This window comes from Rhinatrema bivittatum, chromosome 4 (assembly GCF_901001135.1).
Source record: "Rhinatrema bivittatum chromosome 4, aRhiBiv1.1, whole genome shotgun sequence".
NCBI classification, from domain to species: domain Eukaryota; kingdom Metazoa; phylum Chordata; class Amphibia; order Gymnophiona; family Rhinatrematidae; genus Rhinatrema; species Rhinatrema bivittatum.
Window position 1 is genome coordinate 415,716,826 of NC_042618.1, and position 19,580 is coordinate 415,736,405.

A 19,580-nucleotide genomic window follows, 5' to 3' on the forward strand; every position below is an offset into this window, starting at 1 on the left:
AGCAGTGGTCAGTGGCAGGCTGCGGTCAAGCATATCTGGTAACAGGCAGTAGTCAGTGGCAAGCTAGAGTCAGGGGTATCCAAGATCAAGTTGAGGTCAAACCAGGCATCCATCCAAAAGGGAAATTGTGACAGATGTGCAGGGTAGGTAGGCAAGGAGAAGCAAATGTAGGTAAGGACCACTGAAGATAAGGCTGGAGTGAAGACAGATGTTGAACTGAAGACAAGGCTAACTTGAAGACAAGATGCTGAACTGAAGACAAGCTGGGCTGAAGACAAGACATGGAACTAAAGACATAGGCAACACGCACTACTGCAAATAGTGGGACCTGTTGCTGAGGCAAAGAGGCAGGAGCAATTGAGCTCTTTTATAGGACTTCTGTGATGATTTCATCATCTGGTGCCGCAGGATCGTGTTCATCACTGGTCCTTTAAATCATGGGAGGTTTGGTGCATGCATGCCTAAAAGGAAGCATGCAGCTGGAGTCAAGGGCATCGGGCCATAGGAGGAGTCAGCTGTGCTGGGCCAGGAGAGGCATCAGTGGCACTGGGCTGGGTGAGGTGTCAGAAGCATGAGGAGTTGGTGGTGTCAGGCGGGGTGAGATGTTGATGGCATGTGGCCACATTGGAGTGTGGCAGGCCACCGCATTGAACCACAGCAAGGTGTTGGATGCAGGCAGGATGGGCCCGGCCAAGGGGGTGAGTGCGGCAATCTGCAGAAGTAACCGTGGGCCGCCAAACTAACAATAAACAATTCATATAAACAAAATAATCAATTAAAACACAAACTACCAAATGTCTCACTATATAACTGAGCTTTTAAAACTTTTCTAAAACTTGCATAATCTGTTTTAGGTGCAAATTTGCAGGAAAATCATTCCAAAGGACTGGGGCCATAAAAGAAGAACGATTATGTGTGTGCTGTAATTTTGCACTAGATACAGCCAGAACATTCAACAGTTGCTGAATGTTAGATCACAAAGCTCACTTTGGCTGATATAAAGACAACAAAACTTTCAAATACCTCAGACCATTTTCATAGATCAGTTGATGCACTAAAGTTAGAATTTTAAATTTGACTCTTTGCTCGAGAGGCAACCGATGAAGTTCACATAAGATTGGTGTTATACGATCCTGTAAAGAATTTTGAACCACCAACCAAGCAGCTGCATTTAACAAAAGTTGCAACGAGTGTAAATAATATTTCAGTAGTCTTAAATAAAGGCATTTCCCTAATCCAATACTGAAAGGACAAAAGAATGAATTAATGTCCTAAAATCATTTTTCTCCAATATATAACACAGACAATGAAAATTCTGTAACTTAAAGGAGTCCACTTTTATCACCCTATGTAATTGAGATTGGAAGGACAGTGACTCATCCAAATAAACTCCCAGATCATGGGCCACCTTCCCAGGCATTATCTCTACATTATCTATACTAATTTTGGAAGGAAAACAAAAGTCATACCAAACTTAAAGTTAATCAAACTTAAAGAATGGAACGAGAGGGTGGAAAGCAACTCTCATCCAAAATAAATAACTACATGGAGGTTAGAGTTGACTTAGAGCTCAGCAGTAGACAAAAGCAAAAAAGATTCACGAAGGAAAATGATGATTTCTCAGTATAAACCTACAGAACAGTTCCATTGCAAGCATTACACATGGGGGAGCTGCAAACAGATTATGTTACAAACTATCTCTCCCCACACCAACTGGTAAAATCCTAACTCTAATAGGGGTACTAACAGGATCCTATATCGGTATTCAGAGACTACCATGGATATAAAGTTCCATCTGTGGTAGAGGAGGCTCAGTGTACAGTCCATGATCCCATAGCTCCACCAGAAGGGGACGGAAACAGTAACCCGAGCAGTTTTAGGAGTACCAAGGGGAAAATGAGCTAGTTAGATCTGCCAAGGAACAGAGGGTAGACAGGAAGCCAGTTCCTGCGTCCAAGGACTATAATCCAACTTTCCCTTTATTCATAAAGTAAAAATAGATAAAACATCAAGTAGCCAGGGGAAATCCAGAATACGATCCCTGTTCCAGGGAGGTAACTGTGGTAGGGGCAGCAGCTCGACCTGAGAAGGTCAAGTTGAGGGGAAGGGTATTAAAGGAGTGTATATCAAGATTCCCTTAAAAGACCAGGATCAGACATTTAGCCTGGCCCACCTTAAGATACAGCCCAGAAGGGACTCCTGGTCCCAGGGTGGATCACTGAGCAGGGAATTAAGAGCACATGCCTGGGAGGATACAGAGATGCCCTAGGATGGGAGGAAGACAGATATCCTACTGAGACTGAGTGTTTGATTTCAGCTGCTGAGGTAAGCAGGCTGCTTTTGTTGTTGCTTGTTTTACTGTGAATGAAGCATGTTCTATGGAGAAAGGCTAGAGTTCAAACTATTCTATCCTTCAGCCCCCTTCTAAAGTCCAAGACCAGTCACATGGCATTATAGACTCTGTTTGGGGAAAGTTTTGGTCCTATTGGTTAAAACATCATAATGTATCCCTTAATGATAACTTCAGTGATAGCAGAAATGCAACAGACTAGGTATATTTCTTGTCTTTGATTTTTATTGTTGATATACTGTATGTACGTGTATTAACATATAAATTTGTTTTGTATATCAGTGAGATAATGTTATTACTACTTACATTGTTATAGGATGCTAGAGATTGTATGTTTACATGTTTATATATTTTCTTTTTTGTAATTGTCACTAGTGCAAACAGAGTTTTAAAAAATGTCAGTGATGAAGCAAGACACAGTACTGATGTTTCAACATATCATTACTGATAGGATTGTTCAGACATGAAAAGTGGAATTTTCCACCAGTCATGCAGGTACTGAAATCTGTAAACTTTTGATTTTGTGTCTAGTTAAAACTCTGATCCTTTGATCCATCCCTTAGGGCTCCTTCTTTATCTTTAAACTGAATATGAAGGTGCCTTGGGTATTACTTTCCTTTCAGGGGCTTCCCCTTGACATGTCTGGGATCCACAGCATCTTCTGGAATTCTCCATTGTTATCTCTTCTCTTTCTTCTGGTACCAGATCAGATGGGCACCTTCACAGCGAGTTGCTGATAAGGAACACCTGGCTGGTGACGCGCTTCTTTTCTTTCCTCCCAGGCTTTGGAACTGGCTGGGCATCGACTTTTGTCTTGTTCATTTGCTGGTTGGAGCAATTCAGTCTCCTGGATTAGGGGGGGAAATCACAGCTGAAGAAACTGCTCCTCCCTTAATCCCAACCAAGGAGGAAGAGGGCTGGAAGCTTCCTCCCAAAAGCAAATCAGTTTCTCAGAAAAGATACTCAAAACATACCTTAAGAGTAAATCTATTGCTCACTGGATGTGAGTTTAAGATTTAAAACCTCCCTACTTCTTCTAGGGCTCCTTACCCCTAAGGTTGAAGACCTTATTTTTACAAATTAACAGGAACTGAATAGAAAAGCTCCTTCCTTCTGAGAAGCAAATCCAAAATCCACAGGGGCACGAGCTTGAATACTGGGAGGATAGGCCTCGCACCTCCTCTTAGTGCATAGCCCTTCTCCAAGCCCACACCTTCCTAAGGATCTAAGTGAGCCCTCCATGTATCTGTTGGAAATATGAGACAACAAGGTAACATTTCTCAAAGGATAAGGGAAATGGGTCAGAAAAGATACATTTTTATTAATACATTCAGGTTAATGCTAGGGCTTCCAGGTGTCCTGAGTCAAACACTACCATAGTTGCTATTGGTTCTGCTCGATTCTCTACCATCATTTATTTATTTTATTTATTTGTTAGTTTTTCTATACCATCACAACAGTTTGCATAGTTACAATCAGGGTCAGGGAAAGAAAATACAATAAAAATAAATAATATCAGAAAATTACAATTTACTTCATAACATTAGAAAAGATATAAAATGATTAAAAGGTAAGTCTCATAGGTAGAAAATACCACTGCATCATGATTCATATCTAAAGAAATAAAAAGTGCCTCAACAAAATATTAATCTGTATCTGGATAAGCCTTGGTAAATAGCCTTGCCTTTGATTCTTTTCTAAATAATTTTAAATCTCGTTGTAGTCGTAATTTGGATGGAAGGGAGTTCCAGATTTTAGGGCCGGCGAGTGAGATAGCTCGTGCTTTGACTTGACTCAGGTGCGCAGAACAGACTGAGGGAATAGTTAAGAGGCCTTTACTTGCAGATCTAAGGATTCATTGAGGAACATGGAGCTGAATGGCAGCATTTAACCAATCAGTCTGATCAACATGGAAGATTTTGTGTAATATACATAATATTTTGAAGTCTATCCGGTATTTAATTGGAAGCCAATGCAGGGAAATTAGAACTGGCAAAGAAGATCATTAAATGAATGCTGGTGTAGGAAAAAAATGTCATGGATTCCATAGCTTTACAAAAATGATCTAGAAGAGGTCATTTTTGTAAAGCATTTTTGTAAAGCATAACGTGAAAGAAAGATCAGGCTACAGAATTCCACCATGGAAGCAAGAATCATTTTTGGCCCAGAAGTTTCCTGCTGCTGCTGTGGGCTTCCTCTTAATCAGAACCGGCCTGTACTGGGCTACAGTGCCCTAAGCCTTCATTTGTAAAGACTTGATAGTTTGTCCTTATTTTATAACCCCATTCCCACCCCCGCCACTTAGCCCCAGTGGTGTGTGTGGCCCTCAAGGATCAGAGGTTCCCCATCCCTGACCAAAGGATACCTGTCCATGGACCAGAGGGCATGGTAAGTAACTTATAGTATAGGAGTACAGCCTTTATTCTGTGAAGTTTAGAAGTGTACAAAAAATTGTATGTACTAGAAGAAAGCTCTCCTGGACAGAAAGGAATATCCCCCTAGCTGGTTCAAATATGTAGGTGCAGCATAAGTGTGGTATCTCAAGTGGAAGGCAGCTTGATAAACAGCCAGAGGAAACAGGAGGCAGACTCTGGCTGTTGCTTAAGTGCATTTTATTTACAGTGAAAACAAACTCATAACAAATATGGCAGCACACCTTCACTTCAGGTATATCACAAAAAATACAGTGCAAAGCAAAACAATCAGTTTTGCGAGTTCACCTTGGTTTCAGGCAACACAGTAAACATAACAAGTCTTAACCTTTATCAACATAGCAGGTTTTAAACTTCATACAGTTCTCTAACCTTAAACATAGCAGGTCTTTTCATACCGCAGAAATCTCTTTCTTACCTGGGACCCATCTAACCCTGCTAGGCCCTGAGCTCTTATACTCTGGTGACGGGCTCCTCCTTTAACCCAGGATTCCCTGCAGGTCTCAACTTTAAGGAGGACCAGGCAAGACAGCTGTGTCCTGTCCTTTAAGATAGGTTGAGGGAGTTTTCTGTACACTCCCTCACAATAAAAAAAAAGTGCCCTGGGTTGAATATCTCCTGATATCAGGCCATTTAAGAAGCTCAGGAAGAGTGCAGAATAGAGAAAGTGTTCACCATGTTATCTCTGTTTACCAATTCGTTATAAAATATAAATCTGAACTTATTGTTTGCCAATGACACCAGGATCAGTGCAGATTTAAGCCTCAAACAAAACTTCTGCTCTCTGTAACTCCTGCTTTACACGATTTGCCTCAAAGTTGCTTAGCACATGCAGGAAATTTTAGGCTTGGCCTAAACATGCACAGTTGTCGAATTGCACAACATACTAAGTTGAGGCAATTTTGTTTTTATCTGCATATGTATTCGTTTGTTTTCCAAAAAATAAAATAATGAATGCTACTATTTTGAGGATAAAAACACAATTGAAAAAATTATCTTTCTTCTCAAAGTCTTGAGTTTCTTAGATTTATATCCTAAATCCTGCAAAAGTCCCATACTGCCATATGGTACTAACTTATTTTTATCTCTCAGTAATTTCTCCTTTATGTTATTCTACAGCATGGTATGCTTTCCTATTTTTTTTGATGATGTTTTGCAGGTAAATAGGAAGTTGGCATTTTTTGAGAAATGTAAAACACCTGTCTCTCCTGAGGAAGGGCCTTTCGTGGTCTCAATAGCATCAGGGATTTCTTAGGTTGTTCCTGTTCAAGATATCACAACCTGCAAAGACTCCAGTTTTATTTCCTGCGGAAGCACAGGGGGATTCTAGCTCGGTTCTGTCATGAAGGAGAACGCACAACCCTGGGAGCGGCAAGCCAGCATCTACCACACCAAACCCTCAGTGCTTAGTGAGGCTAAGCTGGAGGATATTGCACCAAAGTCTCAAAATTCAGAGCCTTCTCTTTGGAGCCAAGCGAGGCGGAATCTAAGGTAGGAAAACAAAAGGAAATGCATGAAAACAGGAAGGAAAGAGGACAAGTCTTGCATGTATTAGGTATGCACATTTGTTTGAAACAAAATGAAAAATGTGACAAATGAGCCCATTTCTGCTTTGTTTCAAACAAACCGATATTTTTTCCAGAAAATTAAAAATTTGTGAATTGTTTTGTTTTCAGGAAATAGAGTGCCCTATTAACAAATAGGTTGCACTATTACCAAACAAGCATTTGGCAGAATCAGGTCTCTGCCAAGTCCCATCACCTGGGCCTAACCTTATCCTGTTGCTGGGGCCTGAGCCTGGTCCTAGGCCCAAGCTCGGGACCTAGTCCCAGAAGCCCAGGACCAGGCTTTCTGCCATCTTCTTTCTTTTTCCGGAGACTAAAAATGACATTGTCTCCCTGAAGGATGTGGTGCAGTAACGCCACTGTGGCACCTTCCTACAAAGCAGACAGCACCATTTTATTATACAGTCATACATTTCCATGGCCATACATCAAAATGGAATCATCTGCTAGGAGGAAAGCTCCACACTGACATCACTGTGGCAAGTCCTTTGAGTGGAGAATGTCATTTTTAGTCTCTGGAAGAAGAAAGAAAGGTGGCAGAAGGCCTGGTCCTGGACCTCTAGGCCTAGGCCTCAGATCTGGGCCTGGACCTAGGCCTAGACCCAGGGCCCGTCAACAGGCCCCAGCTTCAGGCCCAGACCTGGGCAGTTCATAGGTCTAGGCCCGTCACTGTTGTTGAAGCCTGCATGAGGGCCTACATCTAGGCTTTGGGTGATGGGACCTGGCCTTGGACAGGGTCCTGGCATTGTGCTTGGCAATGTGTGTGGCCCATTTTTTCTTTTACAGTGAAATCAGTGGGGCCTTTCCCCATTGACTTCAGTGTAAAACGAAAAACAAATAAAACAAAGCAACATTTTTTTTGTTCCAAATGATAATGACTATGACCTATGAAACAAGTGAACAAAGTGAACCAAATTTTTGGACACTGCGCATTCCTAGTATGCATGTGAATGAGACAAAAATTGTGAAAAGGAGGAAGAGATGAAAGTATAGAGGCAACGAGGAAATGACCAACGGAAATAAGAAAAGTTAAAAAGGAAGAACCTAAGTAGGTGAAAGGGAAAGCAAGGAGGGAAAGAAAGAAAAGGAATGCAGGAAAGATGGAAGAATAAAAGTAATAAAATATAAGGAGTATGGTTGAAAGGTACTAGGGTAGAGGGAACAGAATATGAAGGCAAAGCATTTGGCTGCAATGATCATTCCAGGTTCATTCTTGCTCATAAAAATATCATTATCTATGTGATTGTGATAGCAGTAGTTTAGGTTAATATGTCGCAACATCAACTACAAAATAATCTAATTGCTGTTTAGTGAAAAATGTAATGGAAAGGAGTAGAATGAGCTATTTCCTTGAGAATTCTACGTTATGATATTCTTTATAGAGAAAGAAATCACAATTTAGGACAGTGGTTACTAATTTTCTAAGAAGATACCCCTACTATAATGTATTTTGAAATTCAGAGGAACCCCAACTCTCTTACACTGTTCATGGAGTTCTTCCGGGATGCTTGTGAAGAGCTGGCATCTAGGAGTAATTGTTGGGAACCCTGGTTATGCTTCCAAAATAGTCTTGCGCTCTCATCCTCATTTCCTCACCCTATACTGAGAAATCTAGACCAGAGCAGGTTCAATTGCTTCTAAACTCTATATGCTGAAAAGGGGAAGCAGGAAAGCATTAGGAGTCCAGCATTATGACAATAGGGTTCTATATCTCTTACGCATTCAAGTATCTTGACATACAAATACTTTTGTTTCCCCAGCTAGCACTGCCATTACAGAAGCTAAGTTCTCTTTAAATTCTAGTCTTCAGATGTAAGTTTGAGATTTTGCCTAGGAGTAAAAGAGGACTGTGTAGACTAGCCTCAGGAGTGTCTTTCTCTTTTTGAGATTTAAATATGATGAGGATCCTGTTGATTGGCTCTAATGTATGGCTGCTCTAAGTTAGGTAGACATTTGTGCACACTGTATAAAAGTGATGAGACTGGGATGGATCACTCCTTTAGTAGCTGAAATCCTGAATATGTGGTAAATACTCTGTTATACACCTGTCACATGAGCCACCCAGCTCTCAGTTATGGGCTATTTCAAGATATTGCATTCCTTTTGAAATTATAATCCTATTGAATTCAGTGGGTTATAGTGGGAAATGTGATGCAATAACTCAGATATCTCCTGTATCTCCATTTCTAATTGTTGGCACCTTGCAGTTGTAATGATTACAGATCTAGTGGAGTTTGGTAGTGGTGGTGGTGGTGGGGAGGGGGGAATTCTCCTGGATTACAGCTGATAATAGTAAATCAAGAGGGGGTTCTTTCATTCCACAGTGACCATGTACCAGTGTAAGTGGCCTCCTCCCCAAATATTTATGTTTTTCCTCTTCTTAGCTGTTCACAACCTGTTGTAAAATCCTTGCTGCTGAAAATCTTCCCAGTGCTTCGCTGGCTGCCCCGTTACCCCATCAGGGAGTGGCTGGTGGGAGACCTCATTTCAGGAATTAGCGTTGGCATCATCCAACTCCCACAAGGTAAGAGCCAACTCATCACGCTTCCATTTCATTTTCTTCTGGTTGATTTACTTCTGTACATGGTCTTCTGAGGATGGATTTGACATGTGAAAGATATTACCTGCCAGGTTCTTGTGGCCTGGTTTGGCCTCTGTTGGAAACAGGATGCTGGGCTTGATGGACCCTGGGTCTGACCCAGCATGGCAATTTCTTATGATCTTATGTTCTTACAGGCAAAATTTTGGTTTACGTCATTTGGGAGGTTTTATATTCCCTAAAAAAGAGAATGAAAATATTTGACTTCCAAAAGAAAGCTTCCATATTAGAAGACGGATTTTTTTTTTGATCTGGCAGTTTTCTCTTGCTCTGCGCTTCCAGTTTAATTGGAACAAGAGGCTGTGAATTGGGGCTATGAATTTTCAATTGTAACTAGGGATGTACATTCGTTGGAAATAAAATGGGAAATTTTAATGACATTTCATGTTTTGTTTTATTTCTTTTCTGTAATGAAACAAAAGGAAAACAAAGAGGTCCATGTTTATTTACTGTGTGACTCAGAAAGTTAACCGAATAAGCTTATCCGGCTAACTTTGCCTATTTATTCAGTAGCTCAGACATGCTGCTGAATGTACATGGCTAACTTTAGGATAGGTTTATGGGATGAAGAGACTTAGCCATATAATTTACTCAGCTAACTCAGCATTTCCCAGTTATGCCCCTGAATGCCCCTAACTTATCTGGCCAAATTTTAGTTGGATAAAAAGACATCCGACTAGAATTTAGACAGATAAGTGCCCAAATATTAATTTATCTCCAAGTTGTCCAGCTACATGCTTCTGAATATGGACCTCAAATATAATCTTGTACCTTTTATCAATTCCCAGGCCTTTCCCTGACCCTCCCTAGCTCCCCTCCCCAGACCTCCTTACCCTGTAGTTCAAAATGTCTTCACATGGCAGGAGCAGAAGTGATCCCTGGTCTCTCTTGCCCCACAGCTACTACTATTACAAATGGTGCCAGCAGACCGAGACTGATGCTATTATTAATTTTTGCTAAACAAAATGGCACTGGTAAGATGTACAGTAGGCCATTGTCATTTTGTATGTCAAAAATTAACAATGGCCCCAGTCTCGATCTGCTGGCAGCATTTGCAATAGCGCCAAATATGGCGCTATTGCAAATATGGGACAGAAGTGACCAGGGATCACTCTTTCCCTATCAAGAAATTTTCAGTTACAGGGCAAGATCTGAAGGGGCTAGGGAAGACTGGGGGAGGGCCCAGGAATGGCAGAGAGGATTGGCTGTGAACCAACATTATTTACTTGTGTTTTGTTTTTCATTTTGCTTTATTCTTTAAATTTTGTTTGTTTTTTCATTTTAAAGAAACAAAACACATACCAAAAAAAAAAAAAACCCCCACCTGTCCACATCTCTATTTTCAACTACCCGGTGATGTTTTCCCTATTTTATATTCCCTATCCTCGATGCTGCCTCTTTTCACCACAGCTAAAAGTGCAAGCACTGTAAAGGAGCACATACTTTTATCTGCACACACGGGAACAATTTTCAAAATGTTTCATGCAGATGTTTTCCTGTGTAAAAAGCTTTACAAATTGTCTTCCTTCTGTTACAAAAGTGAAAAAGACTTCAATTTCTGAAACAGTTGGAAGATAGCTGTAAATCACTGTGCACAGAGATGGTCACGCACAGTAATACCCATTCTATTCACTGGATTATCATGATACTTGTGTCACCATTCATGATATAAATTCTTGTTTTCATGTACCATCCCTTTCTTTTCTCCCTTTCACTTGCAGGTTTGGCTTATTCGTTATTGGCTGGATTGCCTCCAGTCTTTGGGCTGTATACATCCTTCTACCCTGTATTTGTTTATTTCTTGTTTGGGACATCCAGACACATCTCTGTAGGTGAGCACGTCATATACAGCAGAGGGTTGTGGGGGCTGGAATTCCTGAGATCAAAAGCAGGTTGCAGCAGCCACAGCACCAAACACAGGACGCACATTCAGTGGCATACTGAAGGGGGCCAATGCCCCCGGGCACTAGGCTAAGGAGGAGGTGCAGTAGCTCCCAGGCTTCTCCAGTCCCCATGTATAATTGTAAGCCAGAAGCTTAAGATATTGTTCTTGCTCTGACAAGCAAAGGTGAATTAAATTGCCAACTGCAGTGTTACCAAGTAGACCTGGCTACAATTGCTATGATTAAATGGATATTTCTGCAGAAGGAAAATTTTGAGTTGAATGGACCAGTGGCAGTTCTCGGAATCAGAACTTGGGGGGGGGGGGGGGGGGGTTGTAATTCCAGACAAGAGCCAATGAGGAGCAGGAGATCAAGTGATAATGAACTTTTTTAATTAGGTATAAAAGAAAGGTTCTCTTTTGTGTACAGTCAGACAGGCAGAATGAGGAAAAGACAGAAGGACATAGCAATGAGGTGAGGATCCTATCGCAGCCACATGTCTGCTACCACAAAGGAAAGAACAGCTGCAGGGAGATGGGAGGGTTCCTCATAGCCATAGTTGGTAAAATAGTAATTATAAAGCAATGCCAAGAAAGCAGTGGTTTGTTATTTTGTAGTGAGGGAAAAAAGTGTGAGTTTCAAGTATTTTCTGACCTTTTGTTTCATTTATAACTAGAAGGACAGTATTTAGAATAGTTTCTGCATACATTCATTCAGGCCAATTCAGTAAAAGTTGCGGGAGAGCAGGCGAGTGCCCGCTCTTCCGGCGCGCGCTTAGGCCACTCTCCTGTGCGTGTGATTCAGTATTTAAATGAGGGCCTGCGGTAAAAAGAGGCACTAAGGACACTAGCGCGTCCCTAGCGCCTCTTTTTTGACAGGAGTGGCAGTTGTCAGTGGGTTTGACAGCCGACGATCAATTTTGCCGGCGTCGGTTCTCAAACCTGCTGATAGCCATGGGTTCGGAAACCGGCAAAATTGAGCATCCAGTTTTCAACCTGCGAGCCTCGGTCTGATTTTTAATTTTTTTTTTAAATTTTTAATTATTTTTAACTTTTGGGACTTCCGACTTAATATCGCCATGATATTAAGTCGGAGGGTGTACAGAAAAGCAGTTTTTACTGCTTTTCTGTACACTTTCCTGGTACCAGCAGAAATTAGCGCCTACCTTTGGGTAGGCGCTAATTTCTGAAAGTAAAATGTGCGGCTTGGCTGCACATTTTACTTAGTGAATCGTGCGGGAATAACTAATAGGGCCATCAACATGCATTTGCATGTTGCGGGCGCTATTAGTTTCGGGGGGGGTTGGACGCGCATTTTCAACGTGCTATTACCCCTTACTGAATAAGGGGTAAAGCTAGTGCGTCGAAAACGCGCGTCCAAACGCGGGTTAACAGTGCGCTCCACCGGAGCGCACAGTACTGTATCAGCCTGATTATCAGGCTGACTTAGCTGAAGGGAAATTTGGAAGATTTGTCACAGTTTTATATAGAGTAGCGAGGGAATTTATGTTTTTTTTATGAGAACCGGGAATTCTAATCTCTTGTGAGTATGTGTGAGAGAAAGAGGATAAAGTTTGTGTACCCTGTAATCCTTGACAGTTTCAGGGTGACTGGAAATCAAGATTTCCCAGGTATGGATAGTAGGGGCTTTTTAAAATTCTTATTAGTTTTAATTATTGGGTGTTATTTGATATATGTGCTGTTTTTAAATATTTTATGGTGCTTTGGAAATTTTTAAAAAATGTATATGATTTTAATTAATAGAAGTTATTATATTTGTCAGTATTTTTAAAATATTCTTTTATTAGAATGGTTTTACTGTTATAATTGCTGCTTTATGTTTCTTGATTTTATTTGTTTTATGCGGAATGGTGGTTCTATTTTTCCATTGTTACACACAGAGTCTGTCTTCTTGGGGTTTCCATTTCAGTTTTTGTCCTCATATTGCTGGTTCTAATTTGTGATCCTTTATTCTGTATTTGGTAAGGGTCTGTCTGCTCTGTGCGTGTGTCCAAGGTGAAAGATTCTGCTAGTATATAGTGTCTGTGTAGGGATCTATAGCAATCGGGTTTGTTTTGTTTCCCCAGTAGGTGGTGTATTGGTATTCTGGGACCAGTGTAATATTTACCTGTGTTTTTTTCACAGGTAGGATTCTTGTTGTTTGAGTCTTTGGTGCCACTACTTTTGTGTTATGATAGGTTTGCTGTATAGATTTTGAGTATCTTTTTTGTGGGGTTTTGTGTTAGTTCACAACATATCTGGCAGTGGACGGTGCTTGTGCTGCTATTACTGTGAAATGACACCAGAATTTGAAAATATTTTTTTGTATGATAAACTGTAAGGGAGACATCCAAGCTCCATTGTTGGGGGAATTTCTGTGGATCAACACAACTGGAGGTACATGATTTATATTGACATTCTTTCCCTTCCTGTATACATTCCAGACTTCATACTTATAGCCATGTAGAATTAGTTGAATGAAGCTATCAAATAATTTTAATAGTAGTTTACTAGAAGTGTGAAACTAGATAGCATTTTACATTTGCGCAGAAGACTATTTGGACTTTCTTATCAAGAGTTTTTTTATAGCCAATATTAAAGCATTGGGCCATGCTAGGGAGGTGAGTGTGATATGAGGAAATGTAATTTTGGCTCACCCCGCCCCCCAAATTCTTCTATCTAGAGACACCACTGATTTCCTGTGACCTTAAGCATTAGTTCAAGAAGTGGGGGGGGGGGGGGAAGGTGCTGGAGAGGCACACAAATGCATTGGCCTCCAGGTGCCGGAGACCCTCGGTATGCCACTGCGCACAGTAAAGGTTCTCTTTAGCCTATGCTCTGGTTGTTCTGTACAAGAAACAAGAGATCTCGTCAGATCTCTGAGTAGGTTATCCTTCCCTCTGTCAACAGGGATTGTAAAATATCCTGGGAAGAGAATACAGATAGCAAGATTGTCATGGCTGTTTATACATTTTTAAATCCCATTCTTGTCAGAAAGAGAAAAATGTTTGATTCTTTCTGCTTACACAATGCATCCTCACATGCAGTAGAAACATATTACTGGCTGAAGTCAAGAACAGGTTTTTTTTTAAGTGTTTTTTAAGTGGTGTTTTGCTTCCACTATTTTATAAATTGACGTATCTTGAATAAAGTGGATTTTCAAGTTTCATACCATATATTGTGCTCACATCGGTGTTAAGAGTTTTTATGTCAGGCCCTTAGATATTGCTACATACTTTGACTCCCTACTTTAGAAAAAAAAAGATACAATTTCAAGTCTATCTGCTCCTATAGTTTTCATATCTGAATTTACTTTTAATTGTTCATCATTCTAGAAGAGGATGAACTCTTACTGTTAATGGTTATGTGGCCTGCAAACTATTACAACATGAGGGAGATGTGAAATTTGGGGTGAATTTCAGAAAGCCATTGAGCAACATAGGCAAATTTTCAGTGTCACCTAACTGACAAAGTTTTTGGCTGAAAATCTGCAGAAGTTAGTAGGTTAAACTTTTTTGAAAATGGACCACTTTGTCTCATAAAAAGCCTCCAGAATTTACGCAGGCATATGCTTGTCCTGTCATGCAACATTCAAACAGCATCGCTTCAGGATGCTTTTGTCCATATTGCTCGCCCTCTTGCAGGCAGCTTTGCAGTTCTCTGTGTCATGATTGGCAGCGTGACTGAATCGCTAGCACCCAATCAGGATTTCATGCTGCCAGGCAATGGGACGCTGCTTGATACGGCGGCCAGAGACAAAGCCAGAGTGGAGCTGGCCAGCGCATTAACCTTCCTCGTTGGAATTTTTCAGGTAAGAAACACCAAAAGAATGTGGATGAGGAAAATACAAGGAGTTGGCTTCGATTAAGCTTTATGTCCTTTCTCTGAACCAGTTTGGTATGTGAAAGTTCCAAAACTTTTCCACTTTCTCTTGGTAGCTTGACTCTAAATATTATGTCAGCATCTATGCCAGGCACAGAAGAGTATAAGACTTATTCTAAAGAACTTTAAACCTCTGAAACCATCCCAAGTTGCTATTTTGTATTTCATCTTATTTGTTCCCACCCTCCCTTTTTCTGCAGTGCCTGAGGGGTAGTGGACTGAAGGGAACATTTCCTGTAGTGGGAGTTGTTCAGAGGCAAGTCACTCCTTTATTAGGGAAGTACAACAGGTTTGTGCTGTGATATTTATTTTCCCTAGGCTGTGAATGTATCAGCTCCACAAAGAACCAGAATGCTGCCAGGGTAGGGGAAGACAGGAAGCCTGAGCTCAGATCATACAGCAGAGGGCTTACAGCACAGCAGGAAGAATCAGGGGGACCCAATTTAATTCCCTTATCTACCACTACGGAGTCACTTTGAGTAAAACACTTTAATCTCCGAGTGGTCAGTCTTTGATTGTATGCTCTTCAGGAAAGGGGGACATTGTAACTATAGGAATAATAGTGCACTGATTGTACACAGGGTAGGCAGCTCCAGTCCTTGAGTGCTGCAAGTCAGTCAGGTTTTCAGACTATCCTTAATGAATGCATGCAGTGGAGCCAGTGGATGCAAATGCATCTCATACCTATTCATTGTCGATATCCTGAAAACCCTACTGGCGTGTGGCATTCAAGGACCGGAGTTGCCTATCCACGCTCTATGCAACAACTGGAAATATAAATACTAAATAAAAACAAAACTTGTTCTTTGAAAAATGTTACCTTTGCTTAGACTTTTAAACATTAATAAACTCGCTTGTGAAACTTGTGGAATTATATGCATTCCCAATATCCTGGACTGCCAAATCTATTTCACTTAGAAGGGCAATTTTTTTTCCTGCTTTTTGTATCCATGCTCTTCCCATGCCTTTCTCCAGGATGATTTTACAGACAAACCAGGTCTTCCTGCTGGCTGAAAGGGAATTTTCCTTCAAGACTTTAGTGCCACTCCAATGCTGGAAGGGGTTATTCCTGTAGTAGCAGGATCTTGCGTGCTTTGAGGTTCGATGATGTACCTGCAGCCTGCCAGTTACAACAGGAAAGCGAAACTAGTTATAAGAAAGGTTTTATTACTTTTATTTCAAAGGCAGTCTACTCACAGGAACAATAAAAACATTAACAATAATTCTTATCAACACTGATGTATTTGTTTCACACAGTTGTTTTTCTTTTTTTTTTACGATGTAGCCATCTCTAAGAACTCAGTTTCTCTTGCACTTAACAGATAATGCAAAATCTCTAATGTTCTTATCTTAACTGTGGTCCTCCCTTGCAGTTTTTCCTTGGTTTGGTGCAGTTTGGGTTTGTGGTTACCTACCTTTCTGATCCTCTGGTGAGCGGATACACCACAGCCTCTGCCATCCATGTGACAGTGTCTCAGCTGAAAAACATCTTTGGGTTTCAGCTCAGTCAACATACCCAGCCCTTGTCACTGATTTATGTAAGTTGGAAGCAAGATGGTAGAAAAATATCACTGGAATTCTTCTAGTGGATGTTCAAGCTTGTACAGCAGATGTTGGCAGGTCTCCTTTTTGCAGAGAGCTGTGGAAAAAGAAAGAAAGGATGATGAGCTAGCTAGAGTAGCGACTAAGGCAGGTGCAACTGGACAGACTGAGTAGGCAAAATGGTTCATATGTACCGACACTTATTACTACCTGCTATCTACTGAGTTGCTAAATATTATACTGCCCTGGGTTCATTGCTCTCTTCTTAATTTGGTAGTAAAATAGAACAGGAATGAGGGCTCTAGAGTAGATCAAAGCAAAAGTTAATAATGTAAAGGGTTGTAAACCTGGTTGATAATGGCCAGGAATTAAGGGAAATGGGTTGTCAGTCAAGCAATGAAATGATGTTGAAATGATGTGGGGAATGCAGAAATAGTACCATATATTATTATTTTTATTTTTGCTTTGTTATGTTGATTTTAGTTTTAAGCTGTATGTCAAATTTGATGTGTTTGTATTACTTGAACCTTTTGTATATCGCTTTGGGCGATTTTTAATCTGGAGAAAGCGATTTATAACTATTTTCAAATAAAATAATTTTATTGTTTGCTCATTCTCACTGTGTTTATTGTAGTTGTATGTCCAAATAGCTCTGTTTTTTCTCTAGGTTTAATTTGATTCTTATTTTATTGAATTATAATTTCTAACTTGTTTATTTTTGTTAAGTTTGATTTTAATACTGACCACGATTGTTACTTTGTTCATGTGGATTGTATCTCACTTGAAACATGTTATTGATTAAGAAAGTAGCAAATGTTATAAATAAATAAATAAATCTAGTGAAACTGGGAGATGAGTGTGTGTTGAGGAAGGGAGAAAGAGAATACAGGATGAAGGATACAGACCAAGGGAAAGTAAGAATAGTCAGCCACATAACTAATCCTTATTACATTTTATCATCTGAGTTTTCATCAAAGATTCTAGAGCAGATTACAATAAAGCAACATACACAGCATATTATTCATACTATCCACCTTCCTTCCATAAACAGTATACAAATACAACCCACACTCTTCTCGCAACTTAAAAAATCTAGATAGTGCTAGGATCGATGTCCTATCCTGATGACATAGACTTAATTGGCATCTCAGAGACATGGGGGAAGGAGGACAACCAATGGGACAGTGCTATACCGGGGTACAAAATATATCGCAATGACAGAGAGGAGCACCCGGGAGGTGGTGTGGCGCTTTATGTCTGCAATGGCATAGAGTCCAACAGGATAAGCATCCTGCATGAGACTAAATGCACAATTGAATCTTTATGGGTAGAAATTCCTTGTGTGTTGCGGAAGACTATAGTGATAAGAATATACTACCGTCCACCTGGTCAAGATGGTGAGACTGACAGTGAAATGCTAAAAGAAATTAGGGAAGCTAACCAAATTGGTAGTGTGGTAATAATGGGAGACTTCAATTACCCCAATTTGACTGGGTAAATGTATCATCGGTTCATGCTAGAGATATAAATTTCCTGGATGGAATAGATAATATTTTTATGGAGCAATTGGTTCAGGAACCGAAGAGAGGGAGCAATTTTAGATCTAATTCACAGTGGAGGACAGGATTTGGTGAGAGAGATAACGGTGGTGGGGCCGCTTGGCAATAATGATCATAATATGATCAAATTTGAATTAATGACTGGAAGGGGGACAGTAAGCAAATCCATGGCTCTCGTGCTAAAATTTCAAAAGGGAAACTTTGATAAAATGAGAAAATTGTTAGAAAAAAACTGAAAGGAGCAGCTACAAAGGTAAAACGTGTGCAAGGGGCATGATCATTGTTAAAAAATACCATCCTAGAAGCACAGTCCAAATGTATTCTACACATTAAAAAGGGTGGAAAGAAGGCAAAATGATTACCGGCATGGTTAAAAGGGGAGGTGAAAGAAGCTATTTTAGCCAAAAGATCTTCATTCAAAAATTGGAAGAAGGATTCAACAGAACAAAATAGGATTATGATTAAGCGTTGGCAAGTTAAATGTAAGACATTGATAAGACAGGCTAAGAGAGAATTTGAAAAGGCATAAACTCACAGTAAAAACATTTTTAAATATATCCAAAGCAGAAAGCCTGTGAGGGAGTCAGTTGGACTGTTAGATGATCGAGGGGTTAAAGGGGCACTTAGAGAAGATAAGGCCATCGTGGAAAGATTAAATTATTTCTTTGCTTCGGTGTTTATTGAAGAGGATGTTGGGGAGGTACCCATACTGGAGAAGGTTTTCATGGGTAATGATTCAGATGGACTGAACCCAATCACGGTGAACCTAGAAGATGTGGTAGGCCTGATTGTCAAACTGAAGAGTAGTAAATCACCTTGACTGGATGGTATACACCCCAGAGTTCTGAAGGAACTCAAAAATGAAATTTCAGACCTCTTAGTAGAAATTTGTAACCTTTCATTAAAATCATCCATTGTACCTGAAGACTGGAGGATAGCTAACGTAACCACAATATTTAAAAAGGGCTCCAGGAGCGATCCGGGAAACTACAGACCAGTTAGCCTGACTTCAGTGCCAGGAAAAATAGTGGAAAGTGTTCTAAACATCAAAATCACAGAACATATAGAAAGACATGGTTTAATGGAAAAAAGTCAGCATGGCTTTACCCAAGCCATGGATTTGCTTACTGTCCCCCTTCCAGACATTAAATCAAATTTGATCATATTATGATCACTATTGCCAAGTGGCCCCACCACCGTTACCTCTCATTACAAGTGGATAAAGGTGAACCAGTAGATGTAGTGTTCTTGGATTTTCAGAAGGCGTTTGACAAAGTTCCTCATGAGAGGCTTCAAGGAAAAGTAAAAAGTCATGGGATAGGTGGTGATGTCCTTTCGTGGATTACAACCTGGCTAAAAGACAGGAAACAGAGAGTAGGATTAAATGGACAATTTTCTCAGTGGAAGGGAGTGGGCAGTGGAGTGCCTCAGGGATCTGTATTGGGACCCTTACTTTTCAATATATTTATAAATGATCTGGAAAGAAATACGACGAGTGAGGTAATCAAATTTGCAAATGATACAAAATTGTTCAGAGTGGTTAAATCACAAGCAGATTGTGATAAATTGCAGGAAGACCTAGTGAGACTGGAAAATTGGGCATCAAAATGGCAGATGAAATTTAATGTGGATAAGTGCAAGGTGCTGCATATAGGGAAAAATAATCCATGCTATAGTTACACAATGTTAGGTTCCATATTAGGTGCAACCACCCAAGAAAGAGATCTAGGCGTCATAGTGGATAACACATTGAAATCGTCAGTTCAGTG

The 19,580-nt window shown here is 40.3% G+C and overlaps 1 protein-coding gene across 1 annotated transcript in view; it reads left to right on the forward strand.

Annotated features, from left to right (window-relative positions):
* The window catches only part of LOC115089424 (solute carrier family 26 member 6-like), an 81,911-nt gene that overhangs the window by 7,714 nt on the left and 54,617 nt on the right, over positions 1-19,580 (forward strand). Inside the window, exons 2-6 of the mRNA XM_029597517.1 lie at positions 5,942-6,273; positions 8,732-8,871; positions 10,668-10,778; positions 14,473-14,639; positions 16,084-16,248. Coding sequence (XP_029453377.1) covers positions 6,125-6,273; positions 8,732-8,871; positions 10,668-10,778; positions 14,473-14,639; positions 16,084-16,248 — 732 coding nt within the window. The 5' untranslated portion in view covers positions 5,942-6,124. The remainder of the gene's footprint in view (positions 1-5,941; positions 6,274-8,731; positions 8,872-10,667; positions 10,779-14,472; positions 14,640-16,083; positions 16,249-19,580) is intronic.